Source organism: Lonchura striata, chromosome 11 (assembly GCF_050655825.1).
Source record: "Lonchura striata isolate lonStrDom1 chromosome 11, ASM5065582v1, whole genome shotgun sequence".
In the NCBI taxonomy this organism is placed as follows: domain Eukaryota; kingdom Metazoa; phylum Chordata; class Aves; order Passeriformes; family Estrildidae; genus Lonchura; species Lonchura striata.
In genome coordinates this window covers 17,422,827-17,437,284 of record NC_140713.1, presented here as the reverse complement: position 1 = coordinate 17,437,284, position 14,458 = coordinate 17,422,827, and the positions used below count along the sequence as shown (strand labels likewise).

Sequence of the window (14,458 nt, the reverse complement as noted above, 5' to 3'; positions counted from 1 at the left end):
CATGCCGCTCTGCGCTCCTGGACAGGTGTCCCTATGCCCAGAGAACTGACCCCAGCCCATGCCCCATCCTCAGCCGGGGCTCTCCCGGCCACCCGCCTGCCCCGTGCCCCGCTCCCGTCCGTCCCGGCACGGTGACAAGGACACCAAGTGTGCTCCGGGGGTTGCAGCGTTTATTGCAGGCCTCCGTTGGCCTCGAGGATGGAGTCGATCCAGTTGCGGAGCTTGGTGACGCGGGCGTACACGCCGGGCGTCTTGGTGTCGCAGGTGCTGCTGCCCCAGGAGACGATGCCCACCAGGTTCCAGGCGCCGTCCCTCTGGCACACCAGCGGGCCCCCGGAGTCGCCCTGCACGGGGCAGCGGGTGAGCGCCGGGGCGGGGCCCGGGGCCGCGGCGGCAGCGGGGGCCGGGGGCACGTACCATGCAGGAAGAGGCTCCGTCGGCGCCGGCACAGACCATCACGTCGCGGATGCGGAAGCCCCAGAACTCCTTGCACTGGGCGTTGGTGAGCAGGGGCACAGCCGCCTGCTGCAGCACCGCCGGCGTGTCCGAGGCTGCGGGGAGCGGGGGGCGTCAGCGCCGCCACCGGCACCGGGAGCGGACCGGGAATGGGGAAAGGGCTGGGACGGGGAGGGCGGGACGAGGAGGACAGGACCGCGATGACGGTGGAGATGGGGACAGGACTGGGTCAGCGTTGGGGATTGGTGATGGGAATGAGGGATGGGACTGGGACAAGGATGGGGATATGGGAACGGGATGGAGATTCAGATTCAGATTTGCATGGGGATCTGGATGGATGGGAGATTGACATGAGCGTTATGATTCAGATGAGCACAGGGACTAACCATATGGATGAGGAAGTGGACAGGAAAGACAGCGGACAAGGACGGGGATGGGTATTTGGATGAGGCAGGGGACAGGAATGGGGATGGGGACAAGAAGGTGCAGTTACCGCTGGAGTCAGTGAGCCCCCAGCCAGTGGTGACGCAGGTCATTCCCCCCGGGAATTCGTCAGTGGCCGCGGGCAGGCAGACGGGGGACACGCGATCCGACAGCTGCGCCGGAGTGGCCAGTTTGATCAGGGTGATGTCGTCGCGGATGGTCAGCATGTTGAACCTGGGGTTCTTGAAGACCTGAAGCACGCAGCACGGCTCTCAGCACCTGCAGCCCCTGCCAGCGTGCCGGGCACTGGACACTCCACAGGGGTCAGCAGGGACCTTGGGGACCAATGGGAACCCCGGGGGTGGCTCCTGTGGATCCCATGATGGAAGGGTGTCTGCGTTGCAGGGCTCAGTCCCTGGAACGCTGGGAACAGGGCTGCCTCAGGTCACGTCCCCTGCCCTGTGATGAAATGGACCCTGAGGCCTGAACCCCTATCCCTTGGGAGCTCCGGGGAACATGGGGACATCCAGGGGACCTGACCTGAGGGATGAGTGGCAGCAGGGACACCCAGGGGATTGCAGTGCAGAGATGTGGGACACCATGGACAGCCCAGGGAACCCTGACCCTCGGGATAAGCGGAACTGGGGCCTCCTCAGGAACACAAACCCCAGGACAAGGAGGACCCGGACATAAGCCCCCAGGCCGCCCGTGGTGGCCGCGGGATCCCGCAGGCACACGGACCCCGCCCTGGAGGTACCTTCTCGATTTTCAGTTCCTGCTGATCAGGCCCGGGTGCGTCCTGGTCGTAGGCGCCCACCACCACGGTGTCGGTTTTCCTGGGCACAGGCAGGCACTGAGCACGGGACACCGGCACGGGGACCGCGGGCTCCCTGTGCACCCTGTGCCCGTGCCCAGCCCCGGCCCGGCCGGCAGCAGAGCCGGTGCCTACCTGACGCCGCAGTGGGCAGCGGTGACCACCCAGTTCTCGCTGATCAGGGACCCGCCGCAGAAGTGGAAGCCGTTGTTGCGCTGGCGGGGAGAGCCGCCCTCAGCACCCGGCACCGCTGCCGGCGTGCCCCGTGCCCGGCCCCCACACGGCACCCAGCCCTGCCCCCGGCCCGCCTCGGGCTCTCACCTGGAGGGACACCTGCCATGGCCAGGACCCTGGCACCGCCGCCTCCCCGTTGACGATGCGGTTGTAGCCACGGATGACGGGCGGGATGGCGGGCACGCCGCAGTCTGCGGGGCACAGGCGGCCGTGGGACGGTGGCTCCGGCCACCCCGGCCCCGTGTCCCCAACCCACCGCTCCCGCCCGCCCCACCCCGAGCCCGCCCTGCCAAGCCCCACCACCCCACGCACTCTCAGGGACGGCGGCATGGGCAAAGCCCGCCAGCGCCAGGCAGCTCAACACCCACAGCAGAGCCATTGCCACTTTGCGAGGACAGACCTGCCTGACACCTAGTGACTCTTATATGCACCCCTGGCCACCTCCCACTGCCGCTGGCCTTGCCACCGTGGCCTTGGGAGATAGTGTGGCAGCAGATATGGTGCCATCGGCATCTTGCCAGTACTGGAACCTTCGCATCCAACACCTTGGTGTCCCAGGCACCTGGACCTCTATATGGACCCCTATCTGAGTGGTAGCCTGGAACGGCTCTGCAGACCCAGCCCTAGAAGAACTCTGTGGTCTTTCCAAAGTCCACCACTCCATGACAAAGTGTGCGGGCAGCCCAGAAAACCCCACTATATCTTTAGCTACAACTGCAGCAACCTGAGCAGCACGTCAAGGGAGGGGATTCTGCTCCTCTACTCCACTATGCTGAGACCATGCATGCAGTGCTGTGTCCAGCTCTAGGACCCCAATTATGAAGGACATGGGCCAACTGGAATGAGTCCAAGCACATTTAAAGACGGCATTTAGTCCAGGCCAGTACTGCCCCACAGCCATATCCAAGGATAAAGGCTCCAGGTGCGATGCTCCCAGGCTATTTCCTGGAGAATTTCCAGCCACCACACTATCTCCCAAGGCCACGGTGGCAAGGCCAGCGGCAGTGGGAGGTGGCCAGGGGTGCATATAAGAGTCACCAGGTGTCAGGCAGGTCTGTCCTCGCAAAGTGGCAATGGCTCTGCTGTGGGTGTTGAGCTGCCTGGCGCTGGCGGGCTTTGCCCATGCCACCGTCCCTGAGAGTGCGTGGGGTGGTGGGGCTTGGCAGGGCGGGCTCGGGGTGGGGCGGGCGGGAGCGGTGGGTTGGGGACACGGGGCCGGGGTGGCCGGAGCCGCCGTCCCACGGCCGCCTGTGCCCCGCAGACTGCGGCGTGCCCGCCATCCCGCCCGTCATCCGTGGCTACAACCGCATCGTCAACGGGGAGGCGGCGGTGCCAGGGTCCTGGCCATGGCAGGTGTCCCTCCAGGTGAGAGCCCGAGGCGGGCCGGGGGCAGGGCTGGGTGCCGTGTGGGGGCCGGGCACGGGGCACGCCGGCGGCGGTGCCGGGTGCTGAGGGCGGCTCTCCCCGCCAGCGCAACAACGGCTTCCACTTCTGCGGCGGGTCCCTGATCAGCGAGAACTGGGTGGTCACCGCTGCCCACTGCGGCGTCAGGTAGGCACCGGCTCTGCTGCCGGCCGGGCCGGGGCTGGGCACGGGCACAGGGTGCCCAGGGAACCCGCGGTCCCCGTGCCGGTGTCCCGTGCTCAGTGCCTGCCTGTGCCCAGGAAAACCGACACCGTGGTGGTGGGCGCCTACGACCAGGACGCACCCGGGCCTGATCAGCAGGAACTGAAAATCGAGAAGGTACCTCCAGGGCGGGGTCCGTGTGCCTGCGGGATCCCGCGGCCACCACGGGCGGCCTGGGGGCTTATGTCCGGGTCCTCCTTGTCCTGGGGTTTGTGTTCCTGAGGAGGCCCCAGTTCCGCTTATCCCGAGGGTCAGGGTTCCCTGGGCTGTCCATGGTGTCCCACATCTCTGCACTGCAATCCCCTGGGTGTCCCTGCTGCCACTCATCCCTCAGGTCAGGTCCCCTGGATGTCCCCATGTTCCCCGGAGCTCCCAAGGGATAGGGGTTCAGGCCTCAGGGTCCATTTCATCACAGGGCAGGGGACGTGACCTGGGGCGTCCCTGCTCCCAGCGTCCCAGGGACTGAGCCCTGCAACGCAGACACCCTTCCATCATGGGATCCACAGGAGCCACCCCCAGGGTTCCCATTGGTCCCCAAGGTCCCTGCTGATCCCTGTGGAGTGTCCAGTGCCCGGCACGCTGGCAGGGGCTGCAGGTGCTGAGAGCCGTGCTGCGTGCTTCAGGTCTTCAAGAACCCCAGGTTCAACATGCTGACCATCCACGACGACATCACCCTGATCAAACTGGCCACTCCGGCGCAGCTGTCGGATCGCGTGTCCCCCGTCTGCCTGCCCGCGGCCACTGACGAATTCCCGGGGGGAATGACCTGCGTCACCACTGGCTGGGGGCTCACTGACTCCAGCGGTAACTGCACCTTCTTGTCCCCATCCCCATTCCTGTCCCCTGCCTCATCCAAATACCCATCCCCGTCCTTGTCCGCTGTCTTTCCTGTCCACTTCCTCATCCATATGGCTAGTCCCTGTGCTCATCTGAATCATAACGCTCATGTCAATCTCCCATCCATCCAGATCCCCATGCAAATCTGAATCTGAATCTCCATCCCGTTCCCATATCCCCATCCTTGTCCCAGTCCCATCCCTCATTCCCATCACCAATCCCCAACGCTGACCCAGTCCTGTCCCCATCTCCACCGTCATCGCGGTCCTGTCCTCCTCGTCCCGCCCTCCCCGTCCCAGCCCTTTCCCCATTCCCGGTCCGCTCCCGGTGCCGGTGGCGGCGCTGACGCCCCCCGCTCCCCGCAGCCTCGGACACGCCGGCGGTGCTGCAGCAGGCGGCTGTGCCCCTGCTCACCAACGCCCAGTGCAAGGAGTTCTGGGGCTTCCGCATCCGCGACGTGATGGTCTGTGCCGGCGCCGACGGAGCCTCTTCCTGCATGGTACGTGCCCCCGGCCCCCGCTGCCGCCGCGGCCCCGGGCCCCGCCCCGGCGCTCACCCGCTGCCCCGTGCAGGGCGACTCCGGGGGCCCGCTGGTGTGCCAGAGGGACGGCGCCTGGAACCTGGTGGGCATCGTCTCCTGGGGCAGCAGCACCTGCGACACCAAGACGCCCGGCGTGTACGCCCGCGTCACCAAGCTCCGCAACTGGATCGACTCCATCCTCGAGGCCAACGGAGGCCTGCAATAAACGCTGCAACCCCCGGAGCACACTTGGTGTCCTTGTCACCGTGCCGGGACGGACGGGAGCGGGGCACGGGGCAGGCGGGTGGCCGGGAGAGCCCCGGCTGAGGATGGGGCATGGGCTGGGGTCAGTTCTCTGGGCATGGGGACACCTGTCCAGGAGCGCAGAGCGGCATGGGGACACCTGGCTGGGAAAGGGGACAGATGGACAGGGGGACATGGGCACACCTGGCTGGGAAAGGGGACAGATGGACAGGGAACACGGTGACTCCTGTGCCTGAATGGGGAAACCTGGCTGCGCATGGGAACAGAGGGACAGGGGGCATGGGGACCCCTGACCGAGGATGGGGACAGATGGACGGGGGGACACGGTGACTCCTGTCTGGGCGGGGAGGAGCGTGGGGACGTGTGGTCTCCTATGGGGTCATGGAGCCCTGAGCAGCTGCTGGGACACTTGAGCAGGCATGGGGACACCGTGAGGGTGGGGCCGCGGTGAATGCAGTGAGTGCGCCGGGCAGGGGACAGCACGGGAACACGAGCAGAGGCACTGGTGGGAGGCAGGTCCCTCCGCCAGGGCCACAGCCGCGTGTGGCTGGAGCCACCTTAAGGTGTCGGTGTGGGGGAGGGACGGACAGGCTGCGGGGGAGGGCGATGTCCCGGTCCTGTGCAGTTCCCGTGTTCCCGTTCTTGTCCCGTTGCAACATGGCCCTGCGGAGGGTGCTGGCGCTGGCGGCAGCCCTGGGGCGCCGCAGCTGCTGCTCCAAGGTGGGGCCGGGGCTCCAAGGGCCACTCAGGTCCTGACGCGGCCACTTGGCCTCGTGCCCGCGACCAGACCCTCCCCAGGGCATCCCTGACGCGTCCCCGTTGTTGCCCCCGCAGCCCCCGCTGCCCCCTGACTTCGTGGAGGCCCTGAGGGCCGTGGTCGGGACCCCCAATGTCTCCACGGCCACCGCGGTGCGGGAGCAGCACGGCCACGATGAGTCCATGCACCCGTGAGTGCCCCCGGAGCCGGGAGCCCTGGGGAGGGGAAGGACCGTGGGAAGGGGCACAGGGAAGGGAGGAGACCGGGGAAGGCAGGAGCCACTGGAAGGGGAAGGGGCACAGGGGAGGGGCCGGGCCCGAGGATGGGAAATACTTGGGTGGACAAGGGGCCGAGGGGAAGGGAAGGGCCCTGTGACAAGTCCCAGGCTGGGGAAGGGCCATGCGGAGGGAGGCTGAGGCGGTGAAGTCAGTCGGTCAGTGGTGCTGCCTGTCCCCCAGCTGTGCCCCCCCGGACGCCGTGGTGTGGCCCCAGGCGGTGGGGCAGGTGCAGGAGCTGGCAGCCCTGTGTCACCGCCGCCGGGTGCCCATGGTGCCCTTTGGCACCGGTACCGGCCTGGAAGGAGGCGTCAATGCCGTGCAGGTATCGGCTCCCCGGCACCTCTGGCCCCCAGGGGCTCTCGGTGCCCGGCCGTGCCCAGACTCTCAGGTGCCCCTGTGCCAGGGTGGTGTCTGCTTTGACCTGAGCCGCATGGACGCCATCGCAGAGCTGAGCCTCGAGGACTTCTCGGTGACCGTGGAGCCCGGTGTCACCCGCAAGGCCCTCAATAAGCACCTGCGTGGCACCGGGCTCTGGTTCCCTGTCGGTACCGTGGGTGTGGGGGCAGTCATGGGGCTGGGGTGACATAATGTAGGGTGTGGTGATGAGAAGAGACTTGAGCTGTGGATTGTGGCGTGTCCATAGGTGTGGTGATTGCAGGGCAGCAGCAGAGGTACCTCTAGGACTGAGGCTGCCATGGTTCCTGAGGTTTTGGAAGGGATGGATAGCCAGGACCAGGAATGCTTGGTATCACGTGCTACCATCCTCTCTGCCACACCAAACCCATAGGTCCCATGGTGACCATGGCCCCTGGCACAGTGCTAAGGGACACTCATACTGGTTCTGGGGCCATGTGGCCCCAGTGCCTTGCCCTGCCACCCCCAATCCTCATTTCCCCCCAACCTTCCTAGGCCCATCCCTTGTGTCCCATCATCCCTCCATGCACCAGCAGTCTCCAAAGCATAGAAGATCTTCTAGGAGGGCAGGATCTCCCCAGCCCTGCCACAAGGCCTCTCCCTCACCACAGCAGGCACACACAGATACCCAGGAGATAAGGGGTGTTTTCTAGGCAAGTCTTTATACTGCTGAGGGACTTGGGGCCAAGTTTTGAGGGGGCTGCCAAGCTGCCATGTGGTAGCTCCGGGAACCAGCGGAAGCTTCCCCTGTGTTCAAAAGGCACCAATTTTGGTTCACGTTTCAGTTATAGCTGGTACTGTAGCACAACCCGAGACGTGAGAACGCACAAGTTAGCCCCTTCCTGCCCCAGCGGCTCCCCACCACCCCTAAACCCCATGGGGACCCCTATCCCCAGCCTCCAGCACACAAGGGGACAGTACAACCCATTTCTGTCACTCTGTCCCACCATCACAGAGGATGGCTTCCACACCGTTAGAATCTCCTGGCCACCATGGAGTTCTCCAGAGTGCACCGTAGAGTCCTCCCGAGAGCAGAGCAGCCACAGCATGCACAGCAGCCACAAAGGGCATCTCAATTTGCCAGCCACATCCTTGACTCACCAGGGACATGGCCCCATGCCCTTCAGCCCAGAACTGGCTGCCAGTTTTGTATGGAGAGAGGAGAGTGGGGAAGGAATGGAAATAGATCCATCTCCCAGCTTTGCTTCATTATGGGCACAGCTCAAACCATTCCTGGCCCCTGGCCAGAGGGAGGAGGAAGGGGTATGATGGCTGCAGCCCCTCACCTCTGTTCCCACAGAGCCCCAGCCCCCCGGTGCATGTGGGAGTCTCTATGTACATGTCTGCTTACACCAGGTGGAGAGGACTTGCATGGAGGGAAATGTATGTCTAGGGATGGGGACCAGAGAGAGGGGACAGTGGTTCTGAGGCCATCACATGGCTGCCAGCTGGCCCAGCACCATCCTGAACTGCTGTGTGCTGTTGGCGAGGTCCTTGACACGCTCCACCATGTCCTTGGAGGCAGAAGGAGATGGGTAGTGAAGGGCAGCAGCCTTGGTGGTCATCACAATCTCCTTGAGCATCTCACAGAGGAGGTTGCTGTAGTGCATCACCTTGTGCTGGACGTCCTGGGCCTTGGCCTGGCGGGACAGCGTGTCCCCAATAAAGACAAGCTTGTGGGCACTGAGGATGACAAACTTGCTATGGGCCACGAAGATCTTGGGAGGTTGGTTGGTGCTGACAGCAGTGAAGAAGGCATCAACAGCGTTGGTGAGCGTGGTGAGGTTGGCCTCGCACTGCTCCAGGTAGAAGAGGAGGAGCTGGCGGTCAGCAGGACACAGTGTCCCACCACCCCGCGCCGGGCTGTAGTGCTGGGGGGGGCTCCAGTTGGACAAGTCGTTGTCGATGGGGCGCGTCACCTCCTGCTCCAGCCGCTCAAACTGCTTCAGCTGTGGGAGAGACAGGCGTGGGGCAGGGTGGCCATTGATCCAGCACCTGCTCCCCTCCATGGAGCCACCAGCACAGGTGGCCATGGGCCACCAGCCCCAGGGAACACAGTGAGAGACAGCACCAGACCCAGGACAGCCATGCCAGGCTCCTCTCTGGGATCATGGTGCCTACTCCCCTCTTTACTGGCATAGCACTGGTATGAAAGGCAAGGTAGAACACAATATGAGAACATCCATGGAAGGCTGTGGTCAGACCAGCAGCAGAGGTTACAACAGAAGCAAGACACAGGGCCCTGTGCACAGCAGCACCCACCTGCAGGCCCCAGTGCCCTTACCTGCTGGTGCTCCAGCTGGTCCTTGTTCTGCCGGATGATGTTGCCTTTCTCCAGCAGCTCCTTCTGGGTCTTCTCAAACTCCTCCTTGCCCTGCAGGGGCATGACATGGAAGGGGTCAGTAACATCAGCCTTACCAGAGAGCCTCCACCTGCCCTGGTCCACAAAGCCCTCAAGCTGGAGGGTAAGAGCAAAACATAGGCAGAAGCAGAGCTGCCTAATTCCCCCTGTGACAGAGACATAAAGGCTCCCTGTGGGAAGCAGCCCCCATACCCATGCCCACCTGGAGATGGACATAGTCATAATCCTCCATCCAGCCGCTCTCGCTGTTCTCGTAGGGCCCGTCAGGTGACTCCTGGGCCAGCAACTTGGGAGGGGAGGGCAGGGGCCGTGACTGGATGCTGCTGGCCTTGTCGGAGGGGTGAGGGGGCCCATGGCCACCACTCTCCACCACCGGCTTTGTCCGTTTGAAGAGAAGGGAGGCATTGCCATGCAGGAAGGAAGCCAACTGCTTAGTGTCATCAGGAACACCACGTGAGTGCATGATGAAGTGCTCCAAGTCATCTGTGCCCAGCTTGCTGCTGGCCAGAGCACTGGGAGCCCAGTGGCAAGCGTCCAGCGCTTGGCCATGCCTTGCCAGGGCCTGGTAGACCTCCTCCATCTTCTGTAGCTGCTTGCTGAGCTTGGTGTAGAGGGAACGGTCAGAGGCCTGGGCAGCATTGCCCACTGCCCCCCGGGCAAACTCCAGCAGGTCCCGGAGGGCTGTCCGGACACCGTCGGCTGCCCCACGGATGTTGGCAGCATTGGCCTCCATGTGCTCGGGGTTGCGCCAGTTGGTGCTGATAAAGGACATGAGGTAGGAGACAGCGCTGCTGACGCCACTCTGGAGCTTGGCCAGTGTCTCCATGGCGGCATCCAAGTCCAGGGAGAACTCCTTGCCGGCTCCCTTAGCCGGCTCCTTCACAGGCACCACGTCCAGCGAGGATGTGGAGATGTTGCTGCGGGTGCTGCCTGTGCTGGAAGCCGAGAGGCGCTTGGCATCAGCACCCTTGGCCTCGCGGTCTACTTGTGGTGGGACGTCGTAGATGTACTCGCCCTCCGTGTCCACAGAGCCCTTGCCTGGGGCGTGCAGGTCCCGGGGCACATCATACACCTCCTGGGAGGGGAAGGTGGATCCCCCCAGCTTCTTGAGGCTGGGGGGCACATCATAGATCTCGTGGGAGAGTGGCAGCTCAGGAGCACCTTTCCCAGCTGTCGGGGGCACATCATAGACATCCTCTGGCAAGTAGGGCTCCTGCTGGGCCAGGATGAGGGGGTGGCGGGAGGGGTCGAAGGTTTTCTGCTTGGCGAAGGCGGGTGGCACATCGTAGGTCTCCTCCCGTGCTGGGCCATCAGGCACGTCCTTGCTCACTGAGGGGGGGACATCGTACACCTGCAAGGGCAGAGCAGTGGCACTGTCAGCAGGGAGAGGCAGCCTGGGGTAGGTGTGGAGATGCAGGCTGGCTGCCCCAAGCTGCAGAGCATGCAAGTGACAGCACTGAGCATTCAAGATGGCCCTGGGATGAAGCCATGCACCCCAGGGGTGCCCCTGCCCTTTGGGACAGGAAGCAAAAAATCATAAAGCAGCCCAGGTTAGAAGGGACTTTGAAAGATCATCTGGTCCAACCTAATCCCCTGGATGTGAACATCCAGCAACCCATTCCTTGGCATTCTGAAAGCCTCCAGTGCCAGGGACATCACCACATCTCTGGGGAGACTGATCTAGTAAATTACTTTTCTCCGTGTAAAAATCTGTCTGCCATTCTTACACAAAGCTGGGAGCTTCCCAGCAGCACTTACAGTTTGGTGCAAGTTCTTCTCCACGCTGGGGGGCACGTCGTAGATCTCTTGCCCTGGGTCCTGCCCATTGGGACCCTTCACTGCCATGGGAGGAGTGTCATAGACCTGGAGAGGGGGAACACAGGATGACGTGTCAGAGATGGTGCGGCCACCCACCTCCCCTCAGGGACCAGCTGAGGTGCTCAGAAGCAGCACTGAGGTCCATGAAGTATAGTTGTGGGTGCAATTTAGCCTGGTATGGATCTCAGGCAGTGACCTGGAGATCCATAGTGACCTGGGGATGATCTCCAATTCTTAAGAGCAGAAACAGAAATGTCCCCCTGACATCCCAAGCAGCCTCACCTCCTGGCTGAACTGGCTCGGGACCCCTCCTCGGACAGGTGGCACATCATAGATCTCCTGGGAGCCCGTGGAGATCAGGTGGCGAGGGAAATCGTACTCAACCTGCTCACCCTTGGGGGAATCATAGACATACACCTGGCCCACACGGGTGGGCACCAGCACCTGAAAAGAGGGAAAAGACATGATGTGGGCATTACTGAGCATCTCCCACCCTGCATCATTCCCTCAAAACCCGGCAACGGGGCCAGAGAGAGCACGGCTGCTGGATTCCGTACCGGGCTGCCTGGAGTTAGGGTGTGCCCGGTGCCACGGGAGGGCGCTCCCCGGCCGGGCTGCGGCGGTGCCGGGATGATATCACCGGTTATTTATAGCGGCGTAGAGTCTCAGCGAGAGACAAAGCCCGGCCGGCACAGCCGTGGCACGCAGAGAGCAACGGCCGATCCAGGCATGGGCTGGGGTCTGCCAGCGCCGGAGATCCCTCCCGACCCACAGCTCTGTGCCTGAACGGGTCGTTTCATGGTGACACCAGAGCGGAAAATAACCAAACCCAGAGGGTAATGGCACCCTGCCCAACCAATGCCAAGGAGGGCTGAGGTGTTGGGCCGGTTTCTTCCTTTTCGGATGTTCCTTGTGCCCTGGCTGTGATTTGGCAGCTCCCTCCCCTCACTGCCTGCTTCCCAGGGGTATGAGTTGGAGTAGCCTTCCTGGAAAACACGATACTGAAAGCACCTCACTCCTCTTCCCGGGGATGACGTGCCAGGATAGGGGCAGAGCCAGAAGCAGGCTGGTGTCCAGGATGGAGCCGTTAGGTTCCATGCTGGGGACAGCCTGGTGGCTCACCCGTCCCTCACCAGTGTACCTAGCAAGTACTGCAGGCTGCCTGGCACAGTCAGGAAATGCTGGCACTGCCTGTCTGTTCCTGTGCACGCTCCCAGGAGGAACAAAATCTCACAGCATTGTGCTGGGTACCACAGCTCCTTCCACAGCTCCAACACCTGGCATTCCAAAATAGCTCTTGGCTTACCAACACTCTGTGCCCATACCAAACACACTGCCATGCCCTGGGTGATACCAGCAGAGCCCATATAAGAGACCACAAGGACCAGAGTGCTGAATGCTGTGCCAGCCCCAAGAGGGATAGCTCCCACCAACCAGGGCACCTCAGCCACTGCAGGGACTCTCCAGTGCACCCACTCCTGCCAGCAGTGTGGGCAAAGATACCCACACAACCCCAGCAATGGGCACATAGGCTGCCTGTTCCAAGCGTAGCAAGCTGAGAAGCCCAAGCTCTGCCACCCACTTGTACCCCTGGACCACAGAGCACCCCACAAACACAACACACTCCCACTCCAGTCTCGCCATCCTACCTTTCCCTGGGGCTTGTGCCCTTCCCAGCTCCTCATGTCCAATGACGGTGGCACCTGGTAGATTTCTTGAGCCTGACCAGCTGAGGGAGGAACCTGGTAGACATCCTGGGGGGGACTGGCAGAGCCCCCTGGGTACGCCTCTGCTGCCTGGCCCAGGGAGGGGGGAACCTGGTAGATTTCTTGGCTGGGGTTTGGGAAGGTATGGGGAGGTGCCTGCTTCGGGTAAGTGGAAGGCTGCTTAGCTGGGGCAGGAGGAAACTGTCCAGTGGGTGCTGAGCCCGGGTACAGACCCTGCTGTCCCTTGTTGGGGACTGGCATCAGATAGACATTGTCCCCTTGGGGGCCATAAGCAGGGTGCATGGGGGTGTACTGCGAGGCAGATGACAGCGGGGTGTAGCCCCCTTGGTGGTGGAAGGGCAGAGCCGGCTGGGGTACAGATGGCTGCGGTGGTGCCTGCCCCTGTGCCGGGGCAGGCGCCTGCTGCTGCGGCTGCTTCTTGTCGTACATCCCCACGAGAATCTTGAGGCGGTTCCCGGGAACGATGCCCTGCCGGCCATGGAGCGAGCAGAGCCACCAGCCATCCAGCCCCTGCGTGTTGCGCTCCAGCACCGTCATGATGTCGCCCTTGCGGAAGGAGAGCTCGTCCGGGGACTCGGCCACGTTGTCGTACAGCGCCTTGGCCAGCACGTTCTGGAAGAGAGCCCCGCGCCGGGGCGGTGAGCCGGGCCCCGCCGGCCGGTGGGGCGTCATCCCGGCGATGCGGGGCGGCAGCTCAGCACCGGGACGGAGCCCCGCGGGCCGGGGGCTTCGCCGCTCGGCTCCCGCCAGCTGGAGCTCCCCGTTCCGGCCACCGCGGGATCCTCGCTGGAGCAAAACCCACCCTTCCCAGAGGAGGTGCTGGGAAGGGGCCGGGCCCTTCCGCCTCCCCGGTTTCGGGGGGCCTCCTCTGCCTCTCCCGCCCCTTCCCTCGCCGGCTGGGAGGAAGTGCCGGGGCGGTGAGTCAGCCGCGGCCGTGGCCGTCGCTCGGCACCCGCCGTCGGTCCCGGGCCCCTTCCGCCCCGCGGGGTCCCCGAGCCGGGCCCCGGCGGCACCTGCCAGCGCTGCTCGGGGCCGCGGCGGCGGGACGGGCCGCGGCTCGCCCGGGACGGCAGGGCCGGACTCCCGCTGCCCCGCGGCCCTGCCCGCCGCCGGTGCCGCCCCGCCCGGTGGGGCGGAGGCCTGGGGAGGCCCCCGGCCCCGCTGGGCCCCGCGAGTCCCGCAGCGCCCTGACCCGCCGGGAGGGAGGGGGGCAGGCAAGGCCCGGCCGGCTCGGAGCGGGGGAGCCCGGCCAAGGTCACGGCAGTGGGATCGGCCGCACGGGAGAGGCCGTGCCCGGGCCGAGGGTGCGGGGGCTGAGGCCTTCCTCCTCCTCCTCCTCCTCCTCCTCCAGCAGGGCCCCCCAGCAGCCGTTCCCCCGCGCCCTACCTGTCCCCGCACACGCCCCGTGCCCTGCCCCGTGCCCCCGCTCACCAGGTAGTTCATCTTCCCGCGGGGCCGCTCCGGGCCGGGTGCGGGGCCGGGGGCCGGGGGCCGGGCCGGGCCGGGCCGGGGGCGGCGGGGCCGGGGCGCGCGGGCGGCGGCGGCGCCGTAGGGATCGTTATAGCGCCGCGCGCGCCCGGCCCGGCCGCTCCGCCCGCCCCCATTGGCTGAGCCCGCCCGGGGGCGGGGCCACGCCCGATGGGCGGGAAAGGGGCGGGGCCGCCCGTGAGGGGCGGGGCGGGCACAGGGCTGGGGTGAGCGACGTGAGGTGAGGGTGAGGGGAGTGAAACGGTGGGACAGCGGCCAAAGGGGTGGGACAGCGGCCAAAGGGGTGGGACAGCGGCCAAAGGGGTGGGACACTGGCCAAGGGGGTGTGACACTGGCCAAGGGGGTGGGACAGGTGCCAAAGTGGTGGGACAGTGGCCAAAGGGGTGTGACACTGGCCAAGGGGGTGTGACACTGGCCAAGGTTTGTGACCAAGTGCGACA

The 14,458-nt window shown here is 64.7% G+C and overlaps 4 protein-coding genes across 7 annotated transcripts; 2 read left to right on the top strand and 2 right to left on the bottom strand.

Moving 5' to 3' along the window:
• Positions 1-150: 150 nt before the first annotated feature.
• Positions 151-2,336, bottom strand: LOC144247036 (chymotrypsinogen 2-like). Its single transcript, XM_077786227.2, has 7 exons — positions 2,240-2,336; positions 2,015-2,118; positions 1,829-1,908; positions 1,637-1,715; positions 950-1,130; positions 418-551; positions 151-344 (listed from the first exon to the last, which is right to left on the bottom strand). Exons 1-7 carry the CDS (start codon positions 2,304-2,306, stop codon positions 171-173), a joined length of 819 nt encoding a protein of 272 aa, XP_077642353.2. The 5' UTR covers positions 2,307-2,336; the 3' UTR covers positions 151-170.
• LOC110476244 (chymotrypsinogen 2) lies at positions 2,172-5,156 on the top strand. The gene is made up of 7 exons (XM_077786226.2): positions 2,172-3,067; positions 3,189-3,292; positions 3,399-3,478; positions 3,592-3,670; positions 4,177-4,357; positions 4,756-4,889; positions 4,963-5,156. Exons 1-7 carry the CDS (start codon positions 3,001-3,003, stop codon positions 5,134-5,136), a joined length of 819 nt encoding a protein of 272 aa, XP_077642352.1. The 5' UTR covers positions 2,172-3,000; the 3' UTR covers positions 5,137-5,156.
• A 119-nt stretch (positions 5,157-5,275) lies between these two features.
• On the top strand, positions 5,276-6,836 carry LOC110472999 (D-lactate dehydrogenase, mitochondrial). 2 transcript variants are annotated; one of them, XM_021535208.4, is made up of 4 exons: positions 5,276-5,894; positions 6,009-6,121; positions 6,390-6,531; positions 6,613-6,836. In XM_021535208.4, exons 1-4 carry the CDS (start codon positions 5,781-5,783, stop codon positions 6,790-6,792), a joined length of 549 nt encoding a protein of 182 aa, XP_021390883.4. In that variant the 5' UTR covers positions 5,276-5,780; the 3' UTR covers positions 6,793-6,836. The 2 variants fall into 2 exon arrangements, with proteins under 2 accessions (XP_021390883.4, XP_021390882.4); XM_021535207.4 differs by having other exon boundaries at positions 6,390-6,836.
• A 430-nt stretch (positions 6,837-7,266) lies between these two features.
• BCAR1 (BCAR1 scaffold protein, Cas family member) lies at positions 7,267-14,122 on the bottom strand. 3 transcript variants are annotated; one of them, XM_021535206.3, is made up of 7 exons: positions 13,962-14,122; positions 12,453-13,142; positions 11,086-11,247; positions 10,744-10,848; positions 9,188-10,336; positions 8,908-8,997; positions 7,267-8,572 (listed from the first exon to the last, which is right to left on the bottom strand). In XM_021535206.3, the coding sequence occupies exons 1-7, from the start codon at positions 13,971-13,973 to the stop codon at positions 8,057-8,059; spliced, it is 2,724 nt and encodes a 907-aa protein (XP_021390881.2). In that variant the 5' UTR covers positions 13,974-14,122; the 3' UTR covers positions 7,267-8,056. The 3 variants fall into 3 exon arrangements, with proteins under 3 accessions (XP_021390881.2, XP_085445823.1, XP_031361684.2); XM_085589697.1 differs by having other exon boundaries at positions 13,917-13,988; XM_031505824.3 differs by lacking the exon at positions 13,962-14,122 and having other exon boundaries at positions 12,453-13,217.
• Between the last annotated feature and the right edge of the window lie 336 nt (positions 14,123-14,458).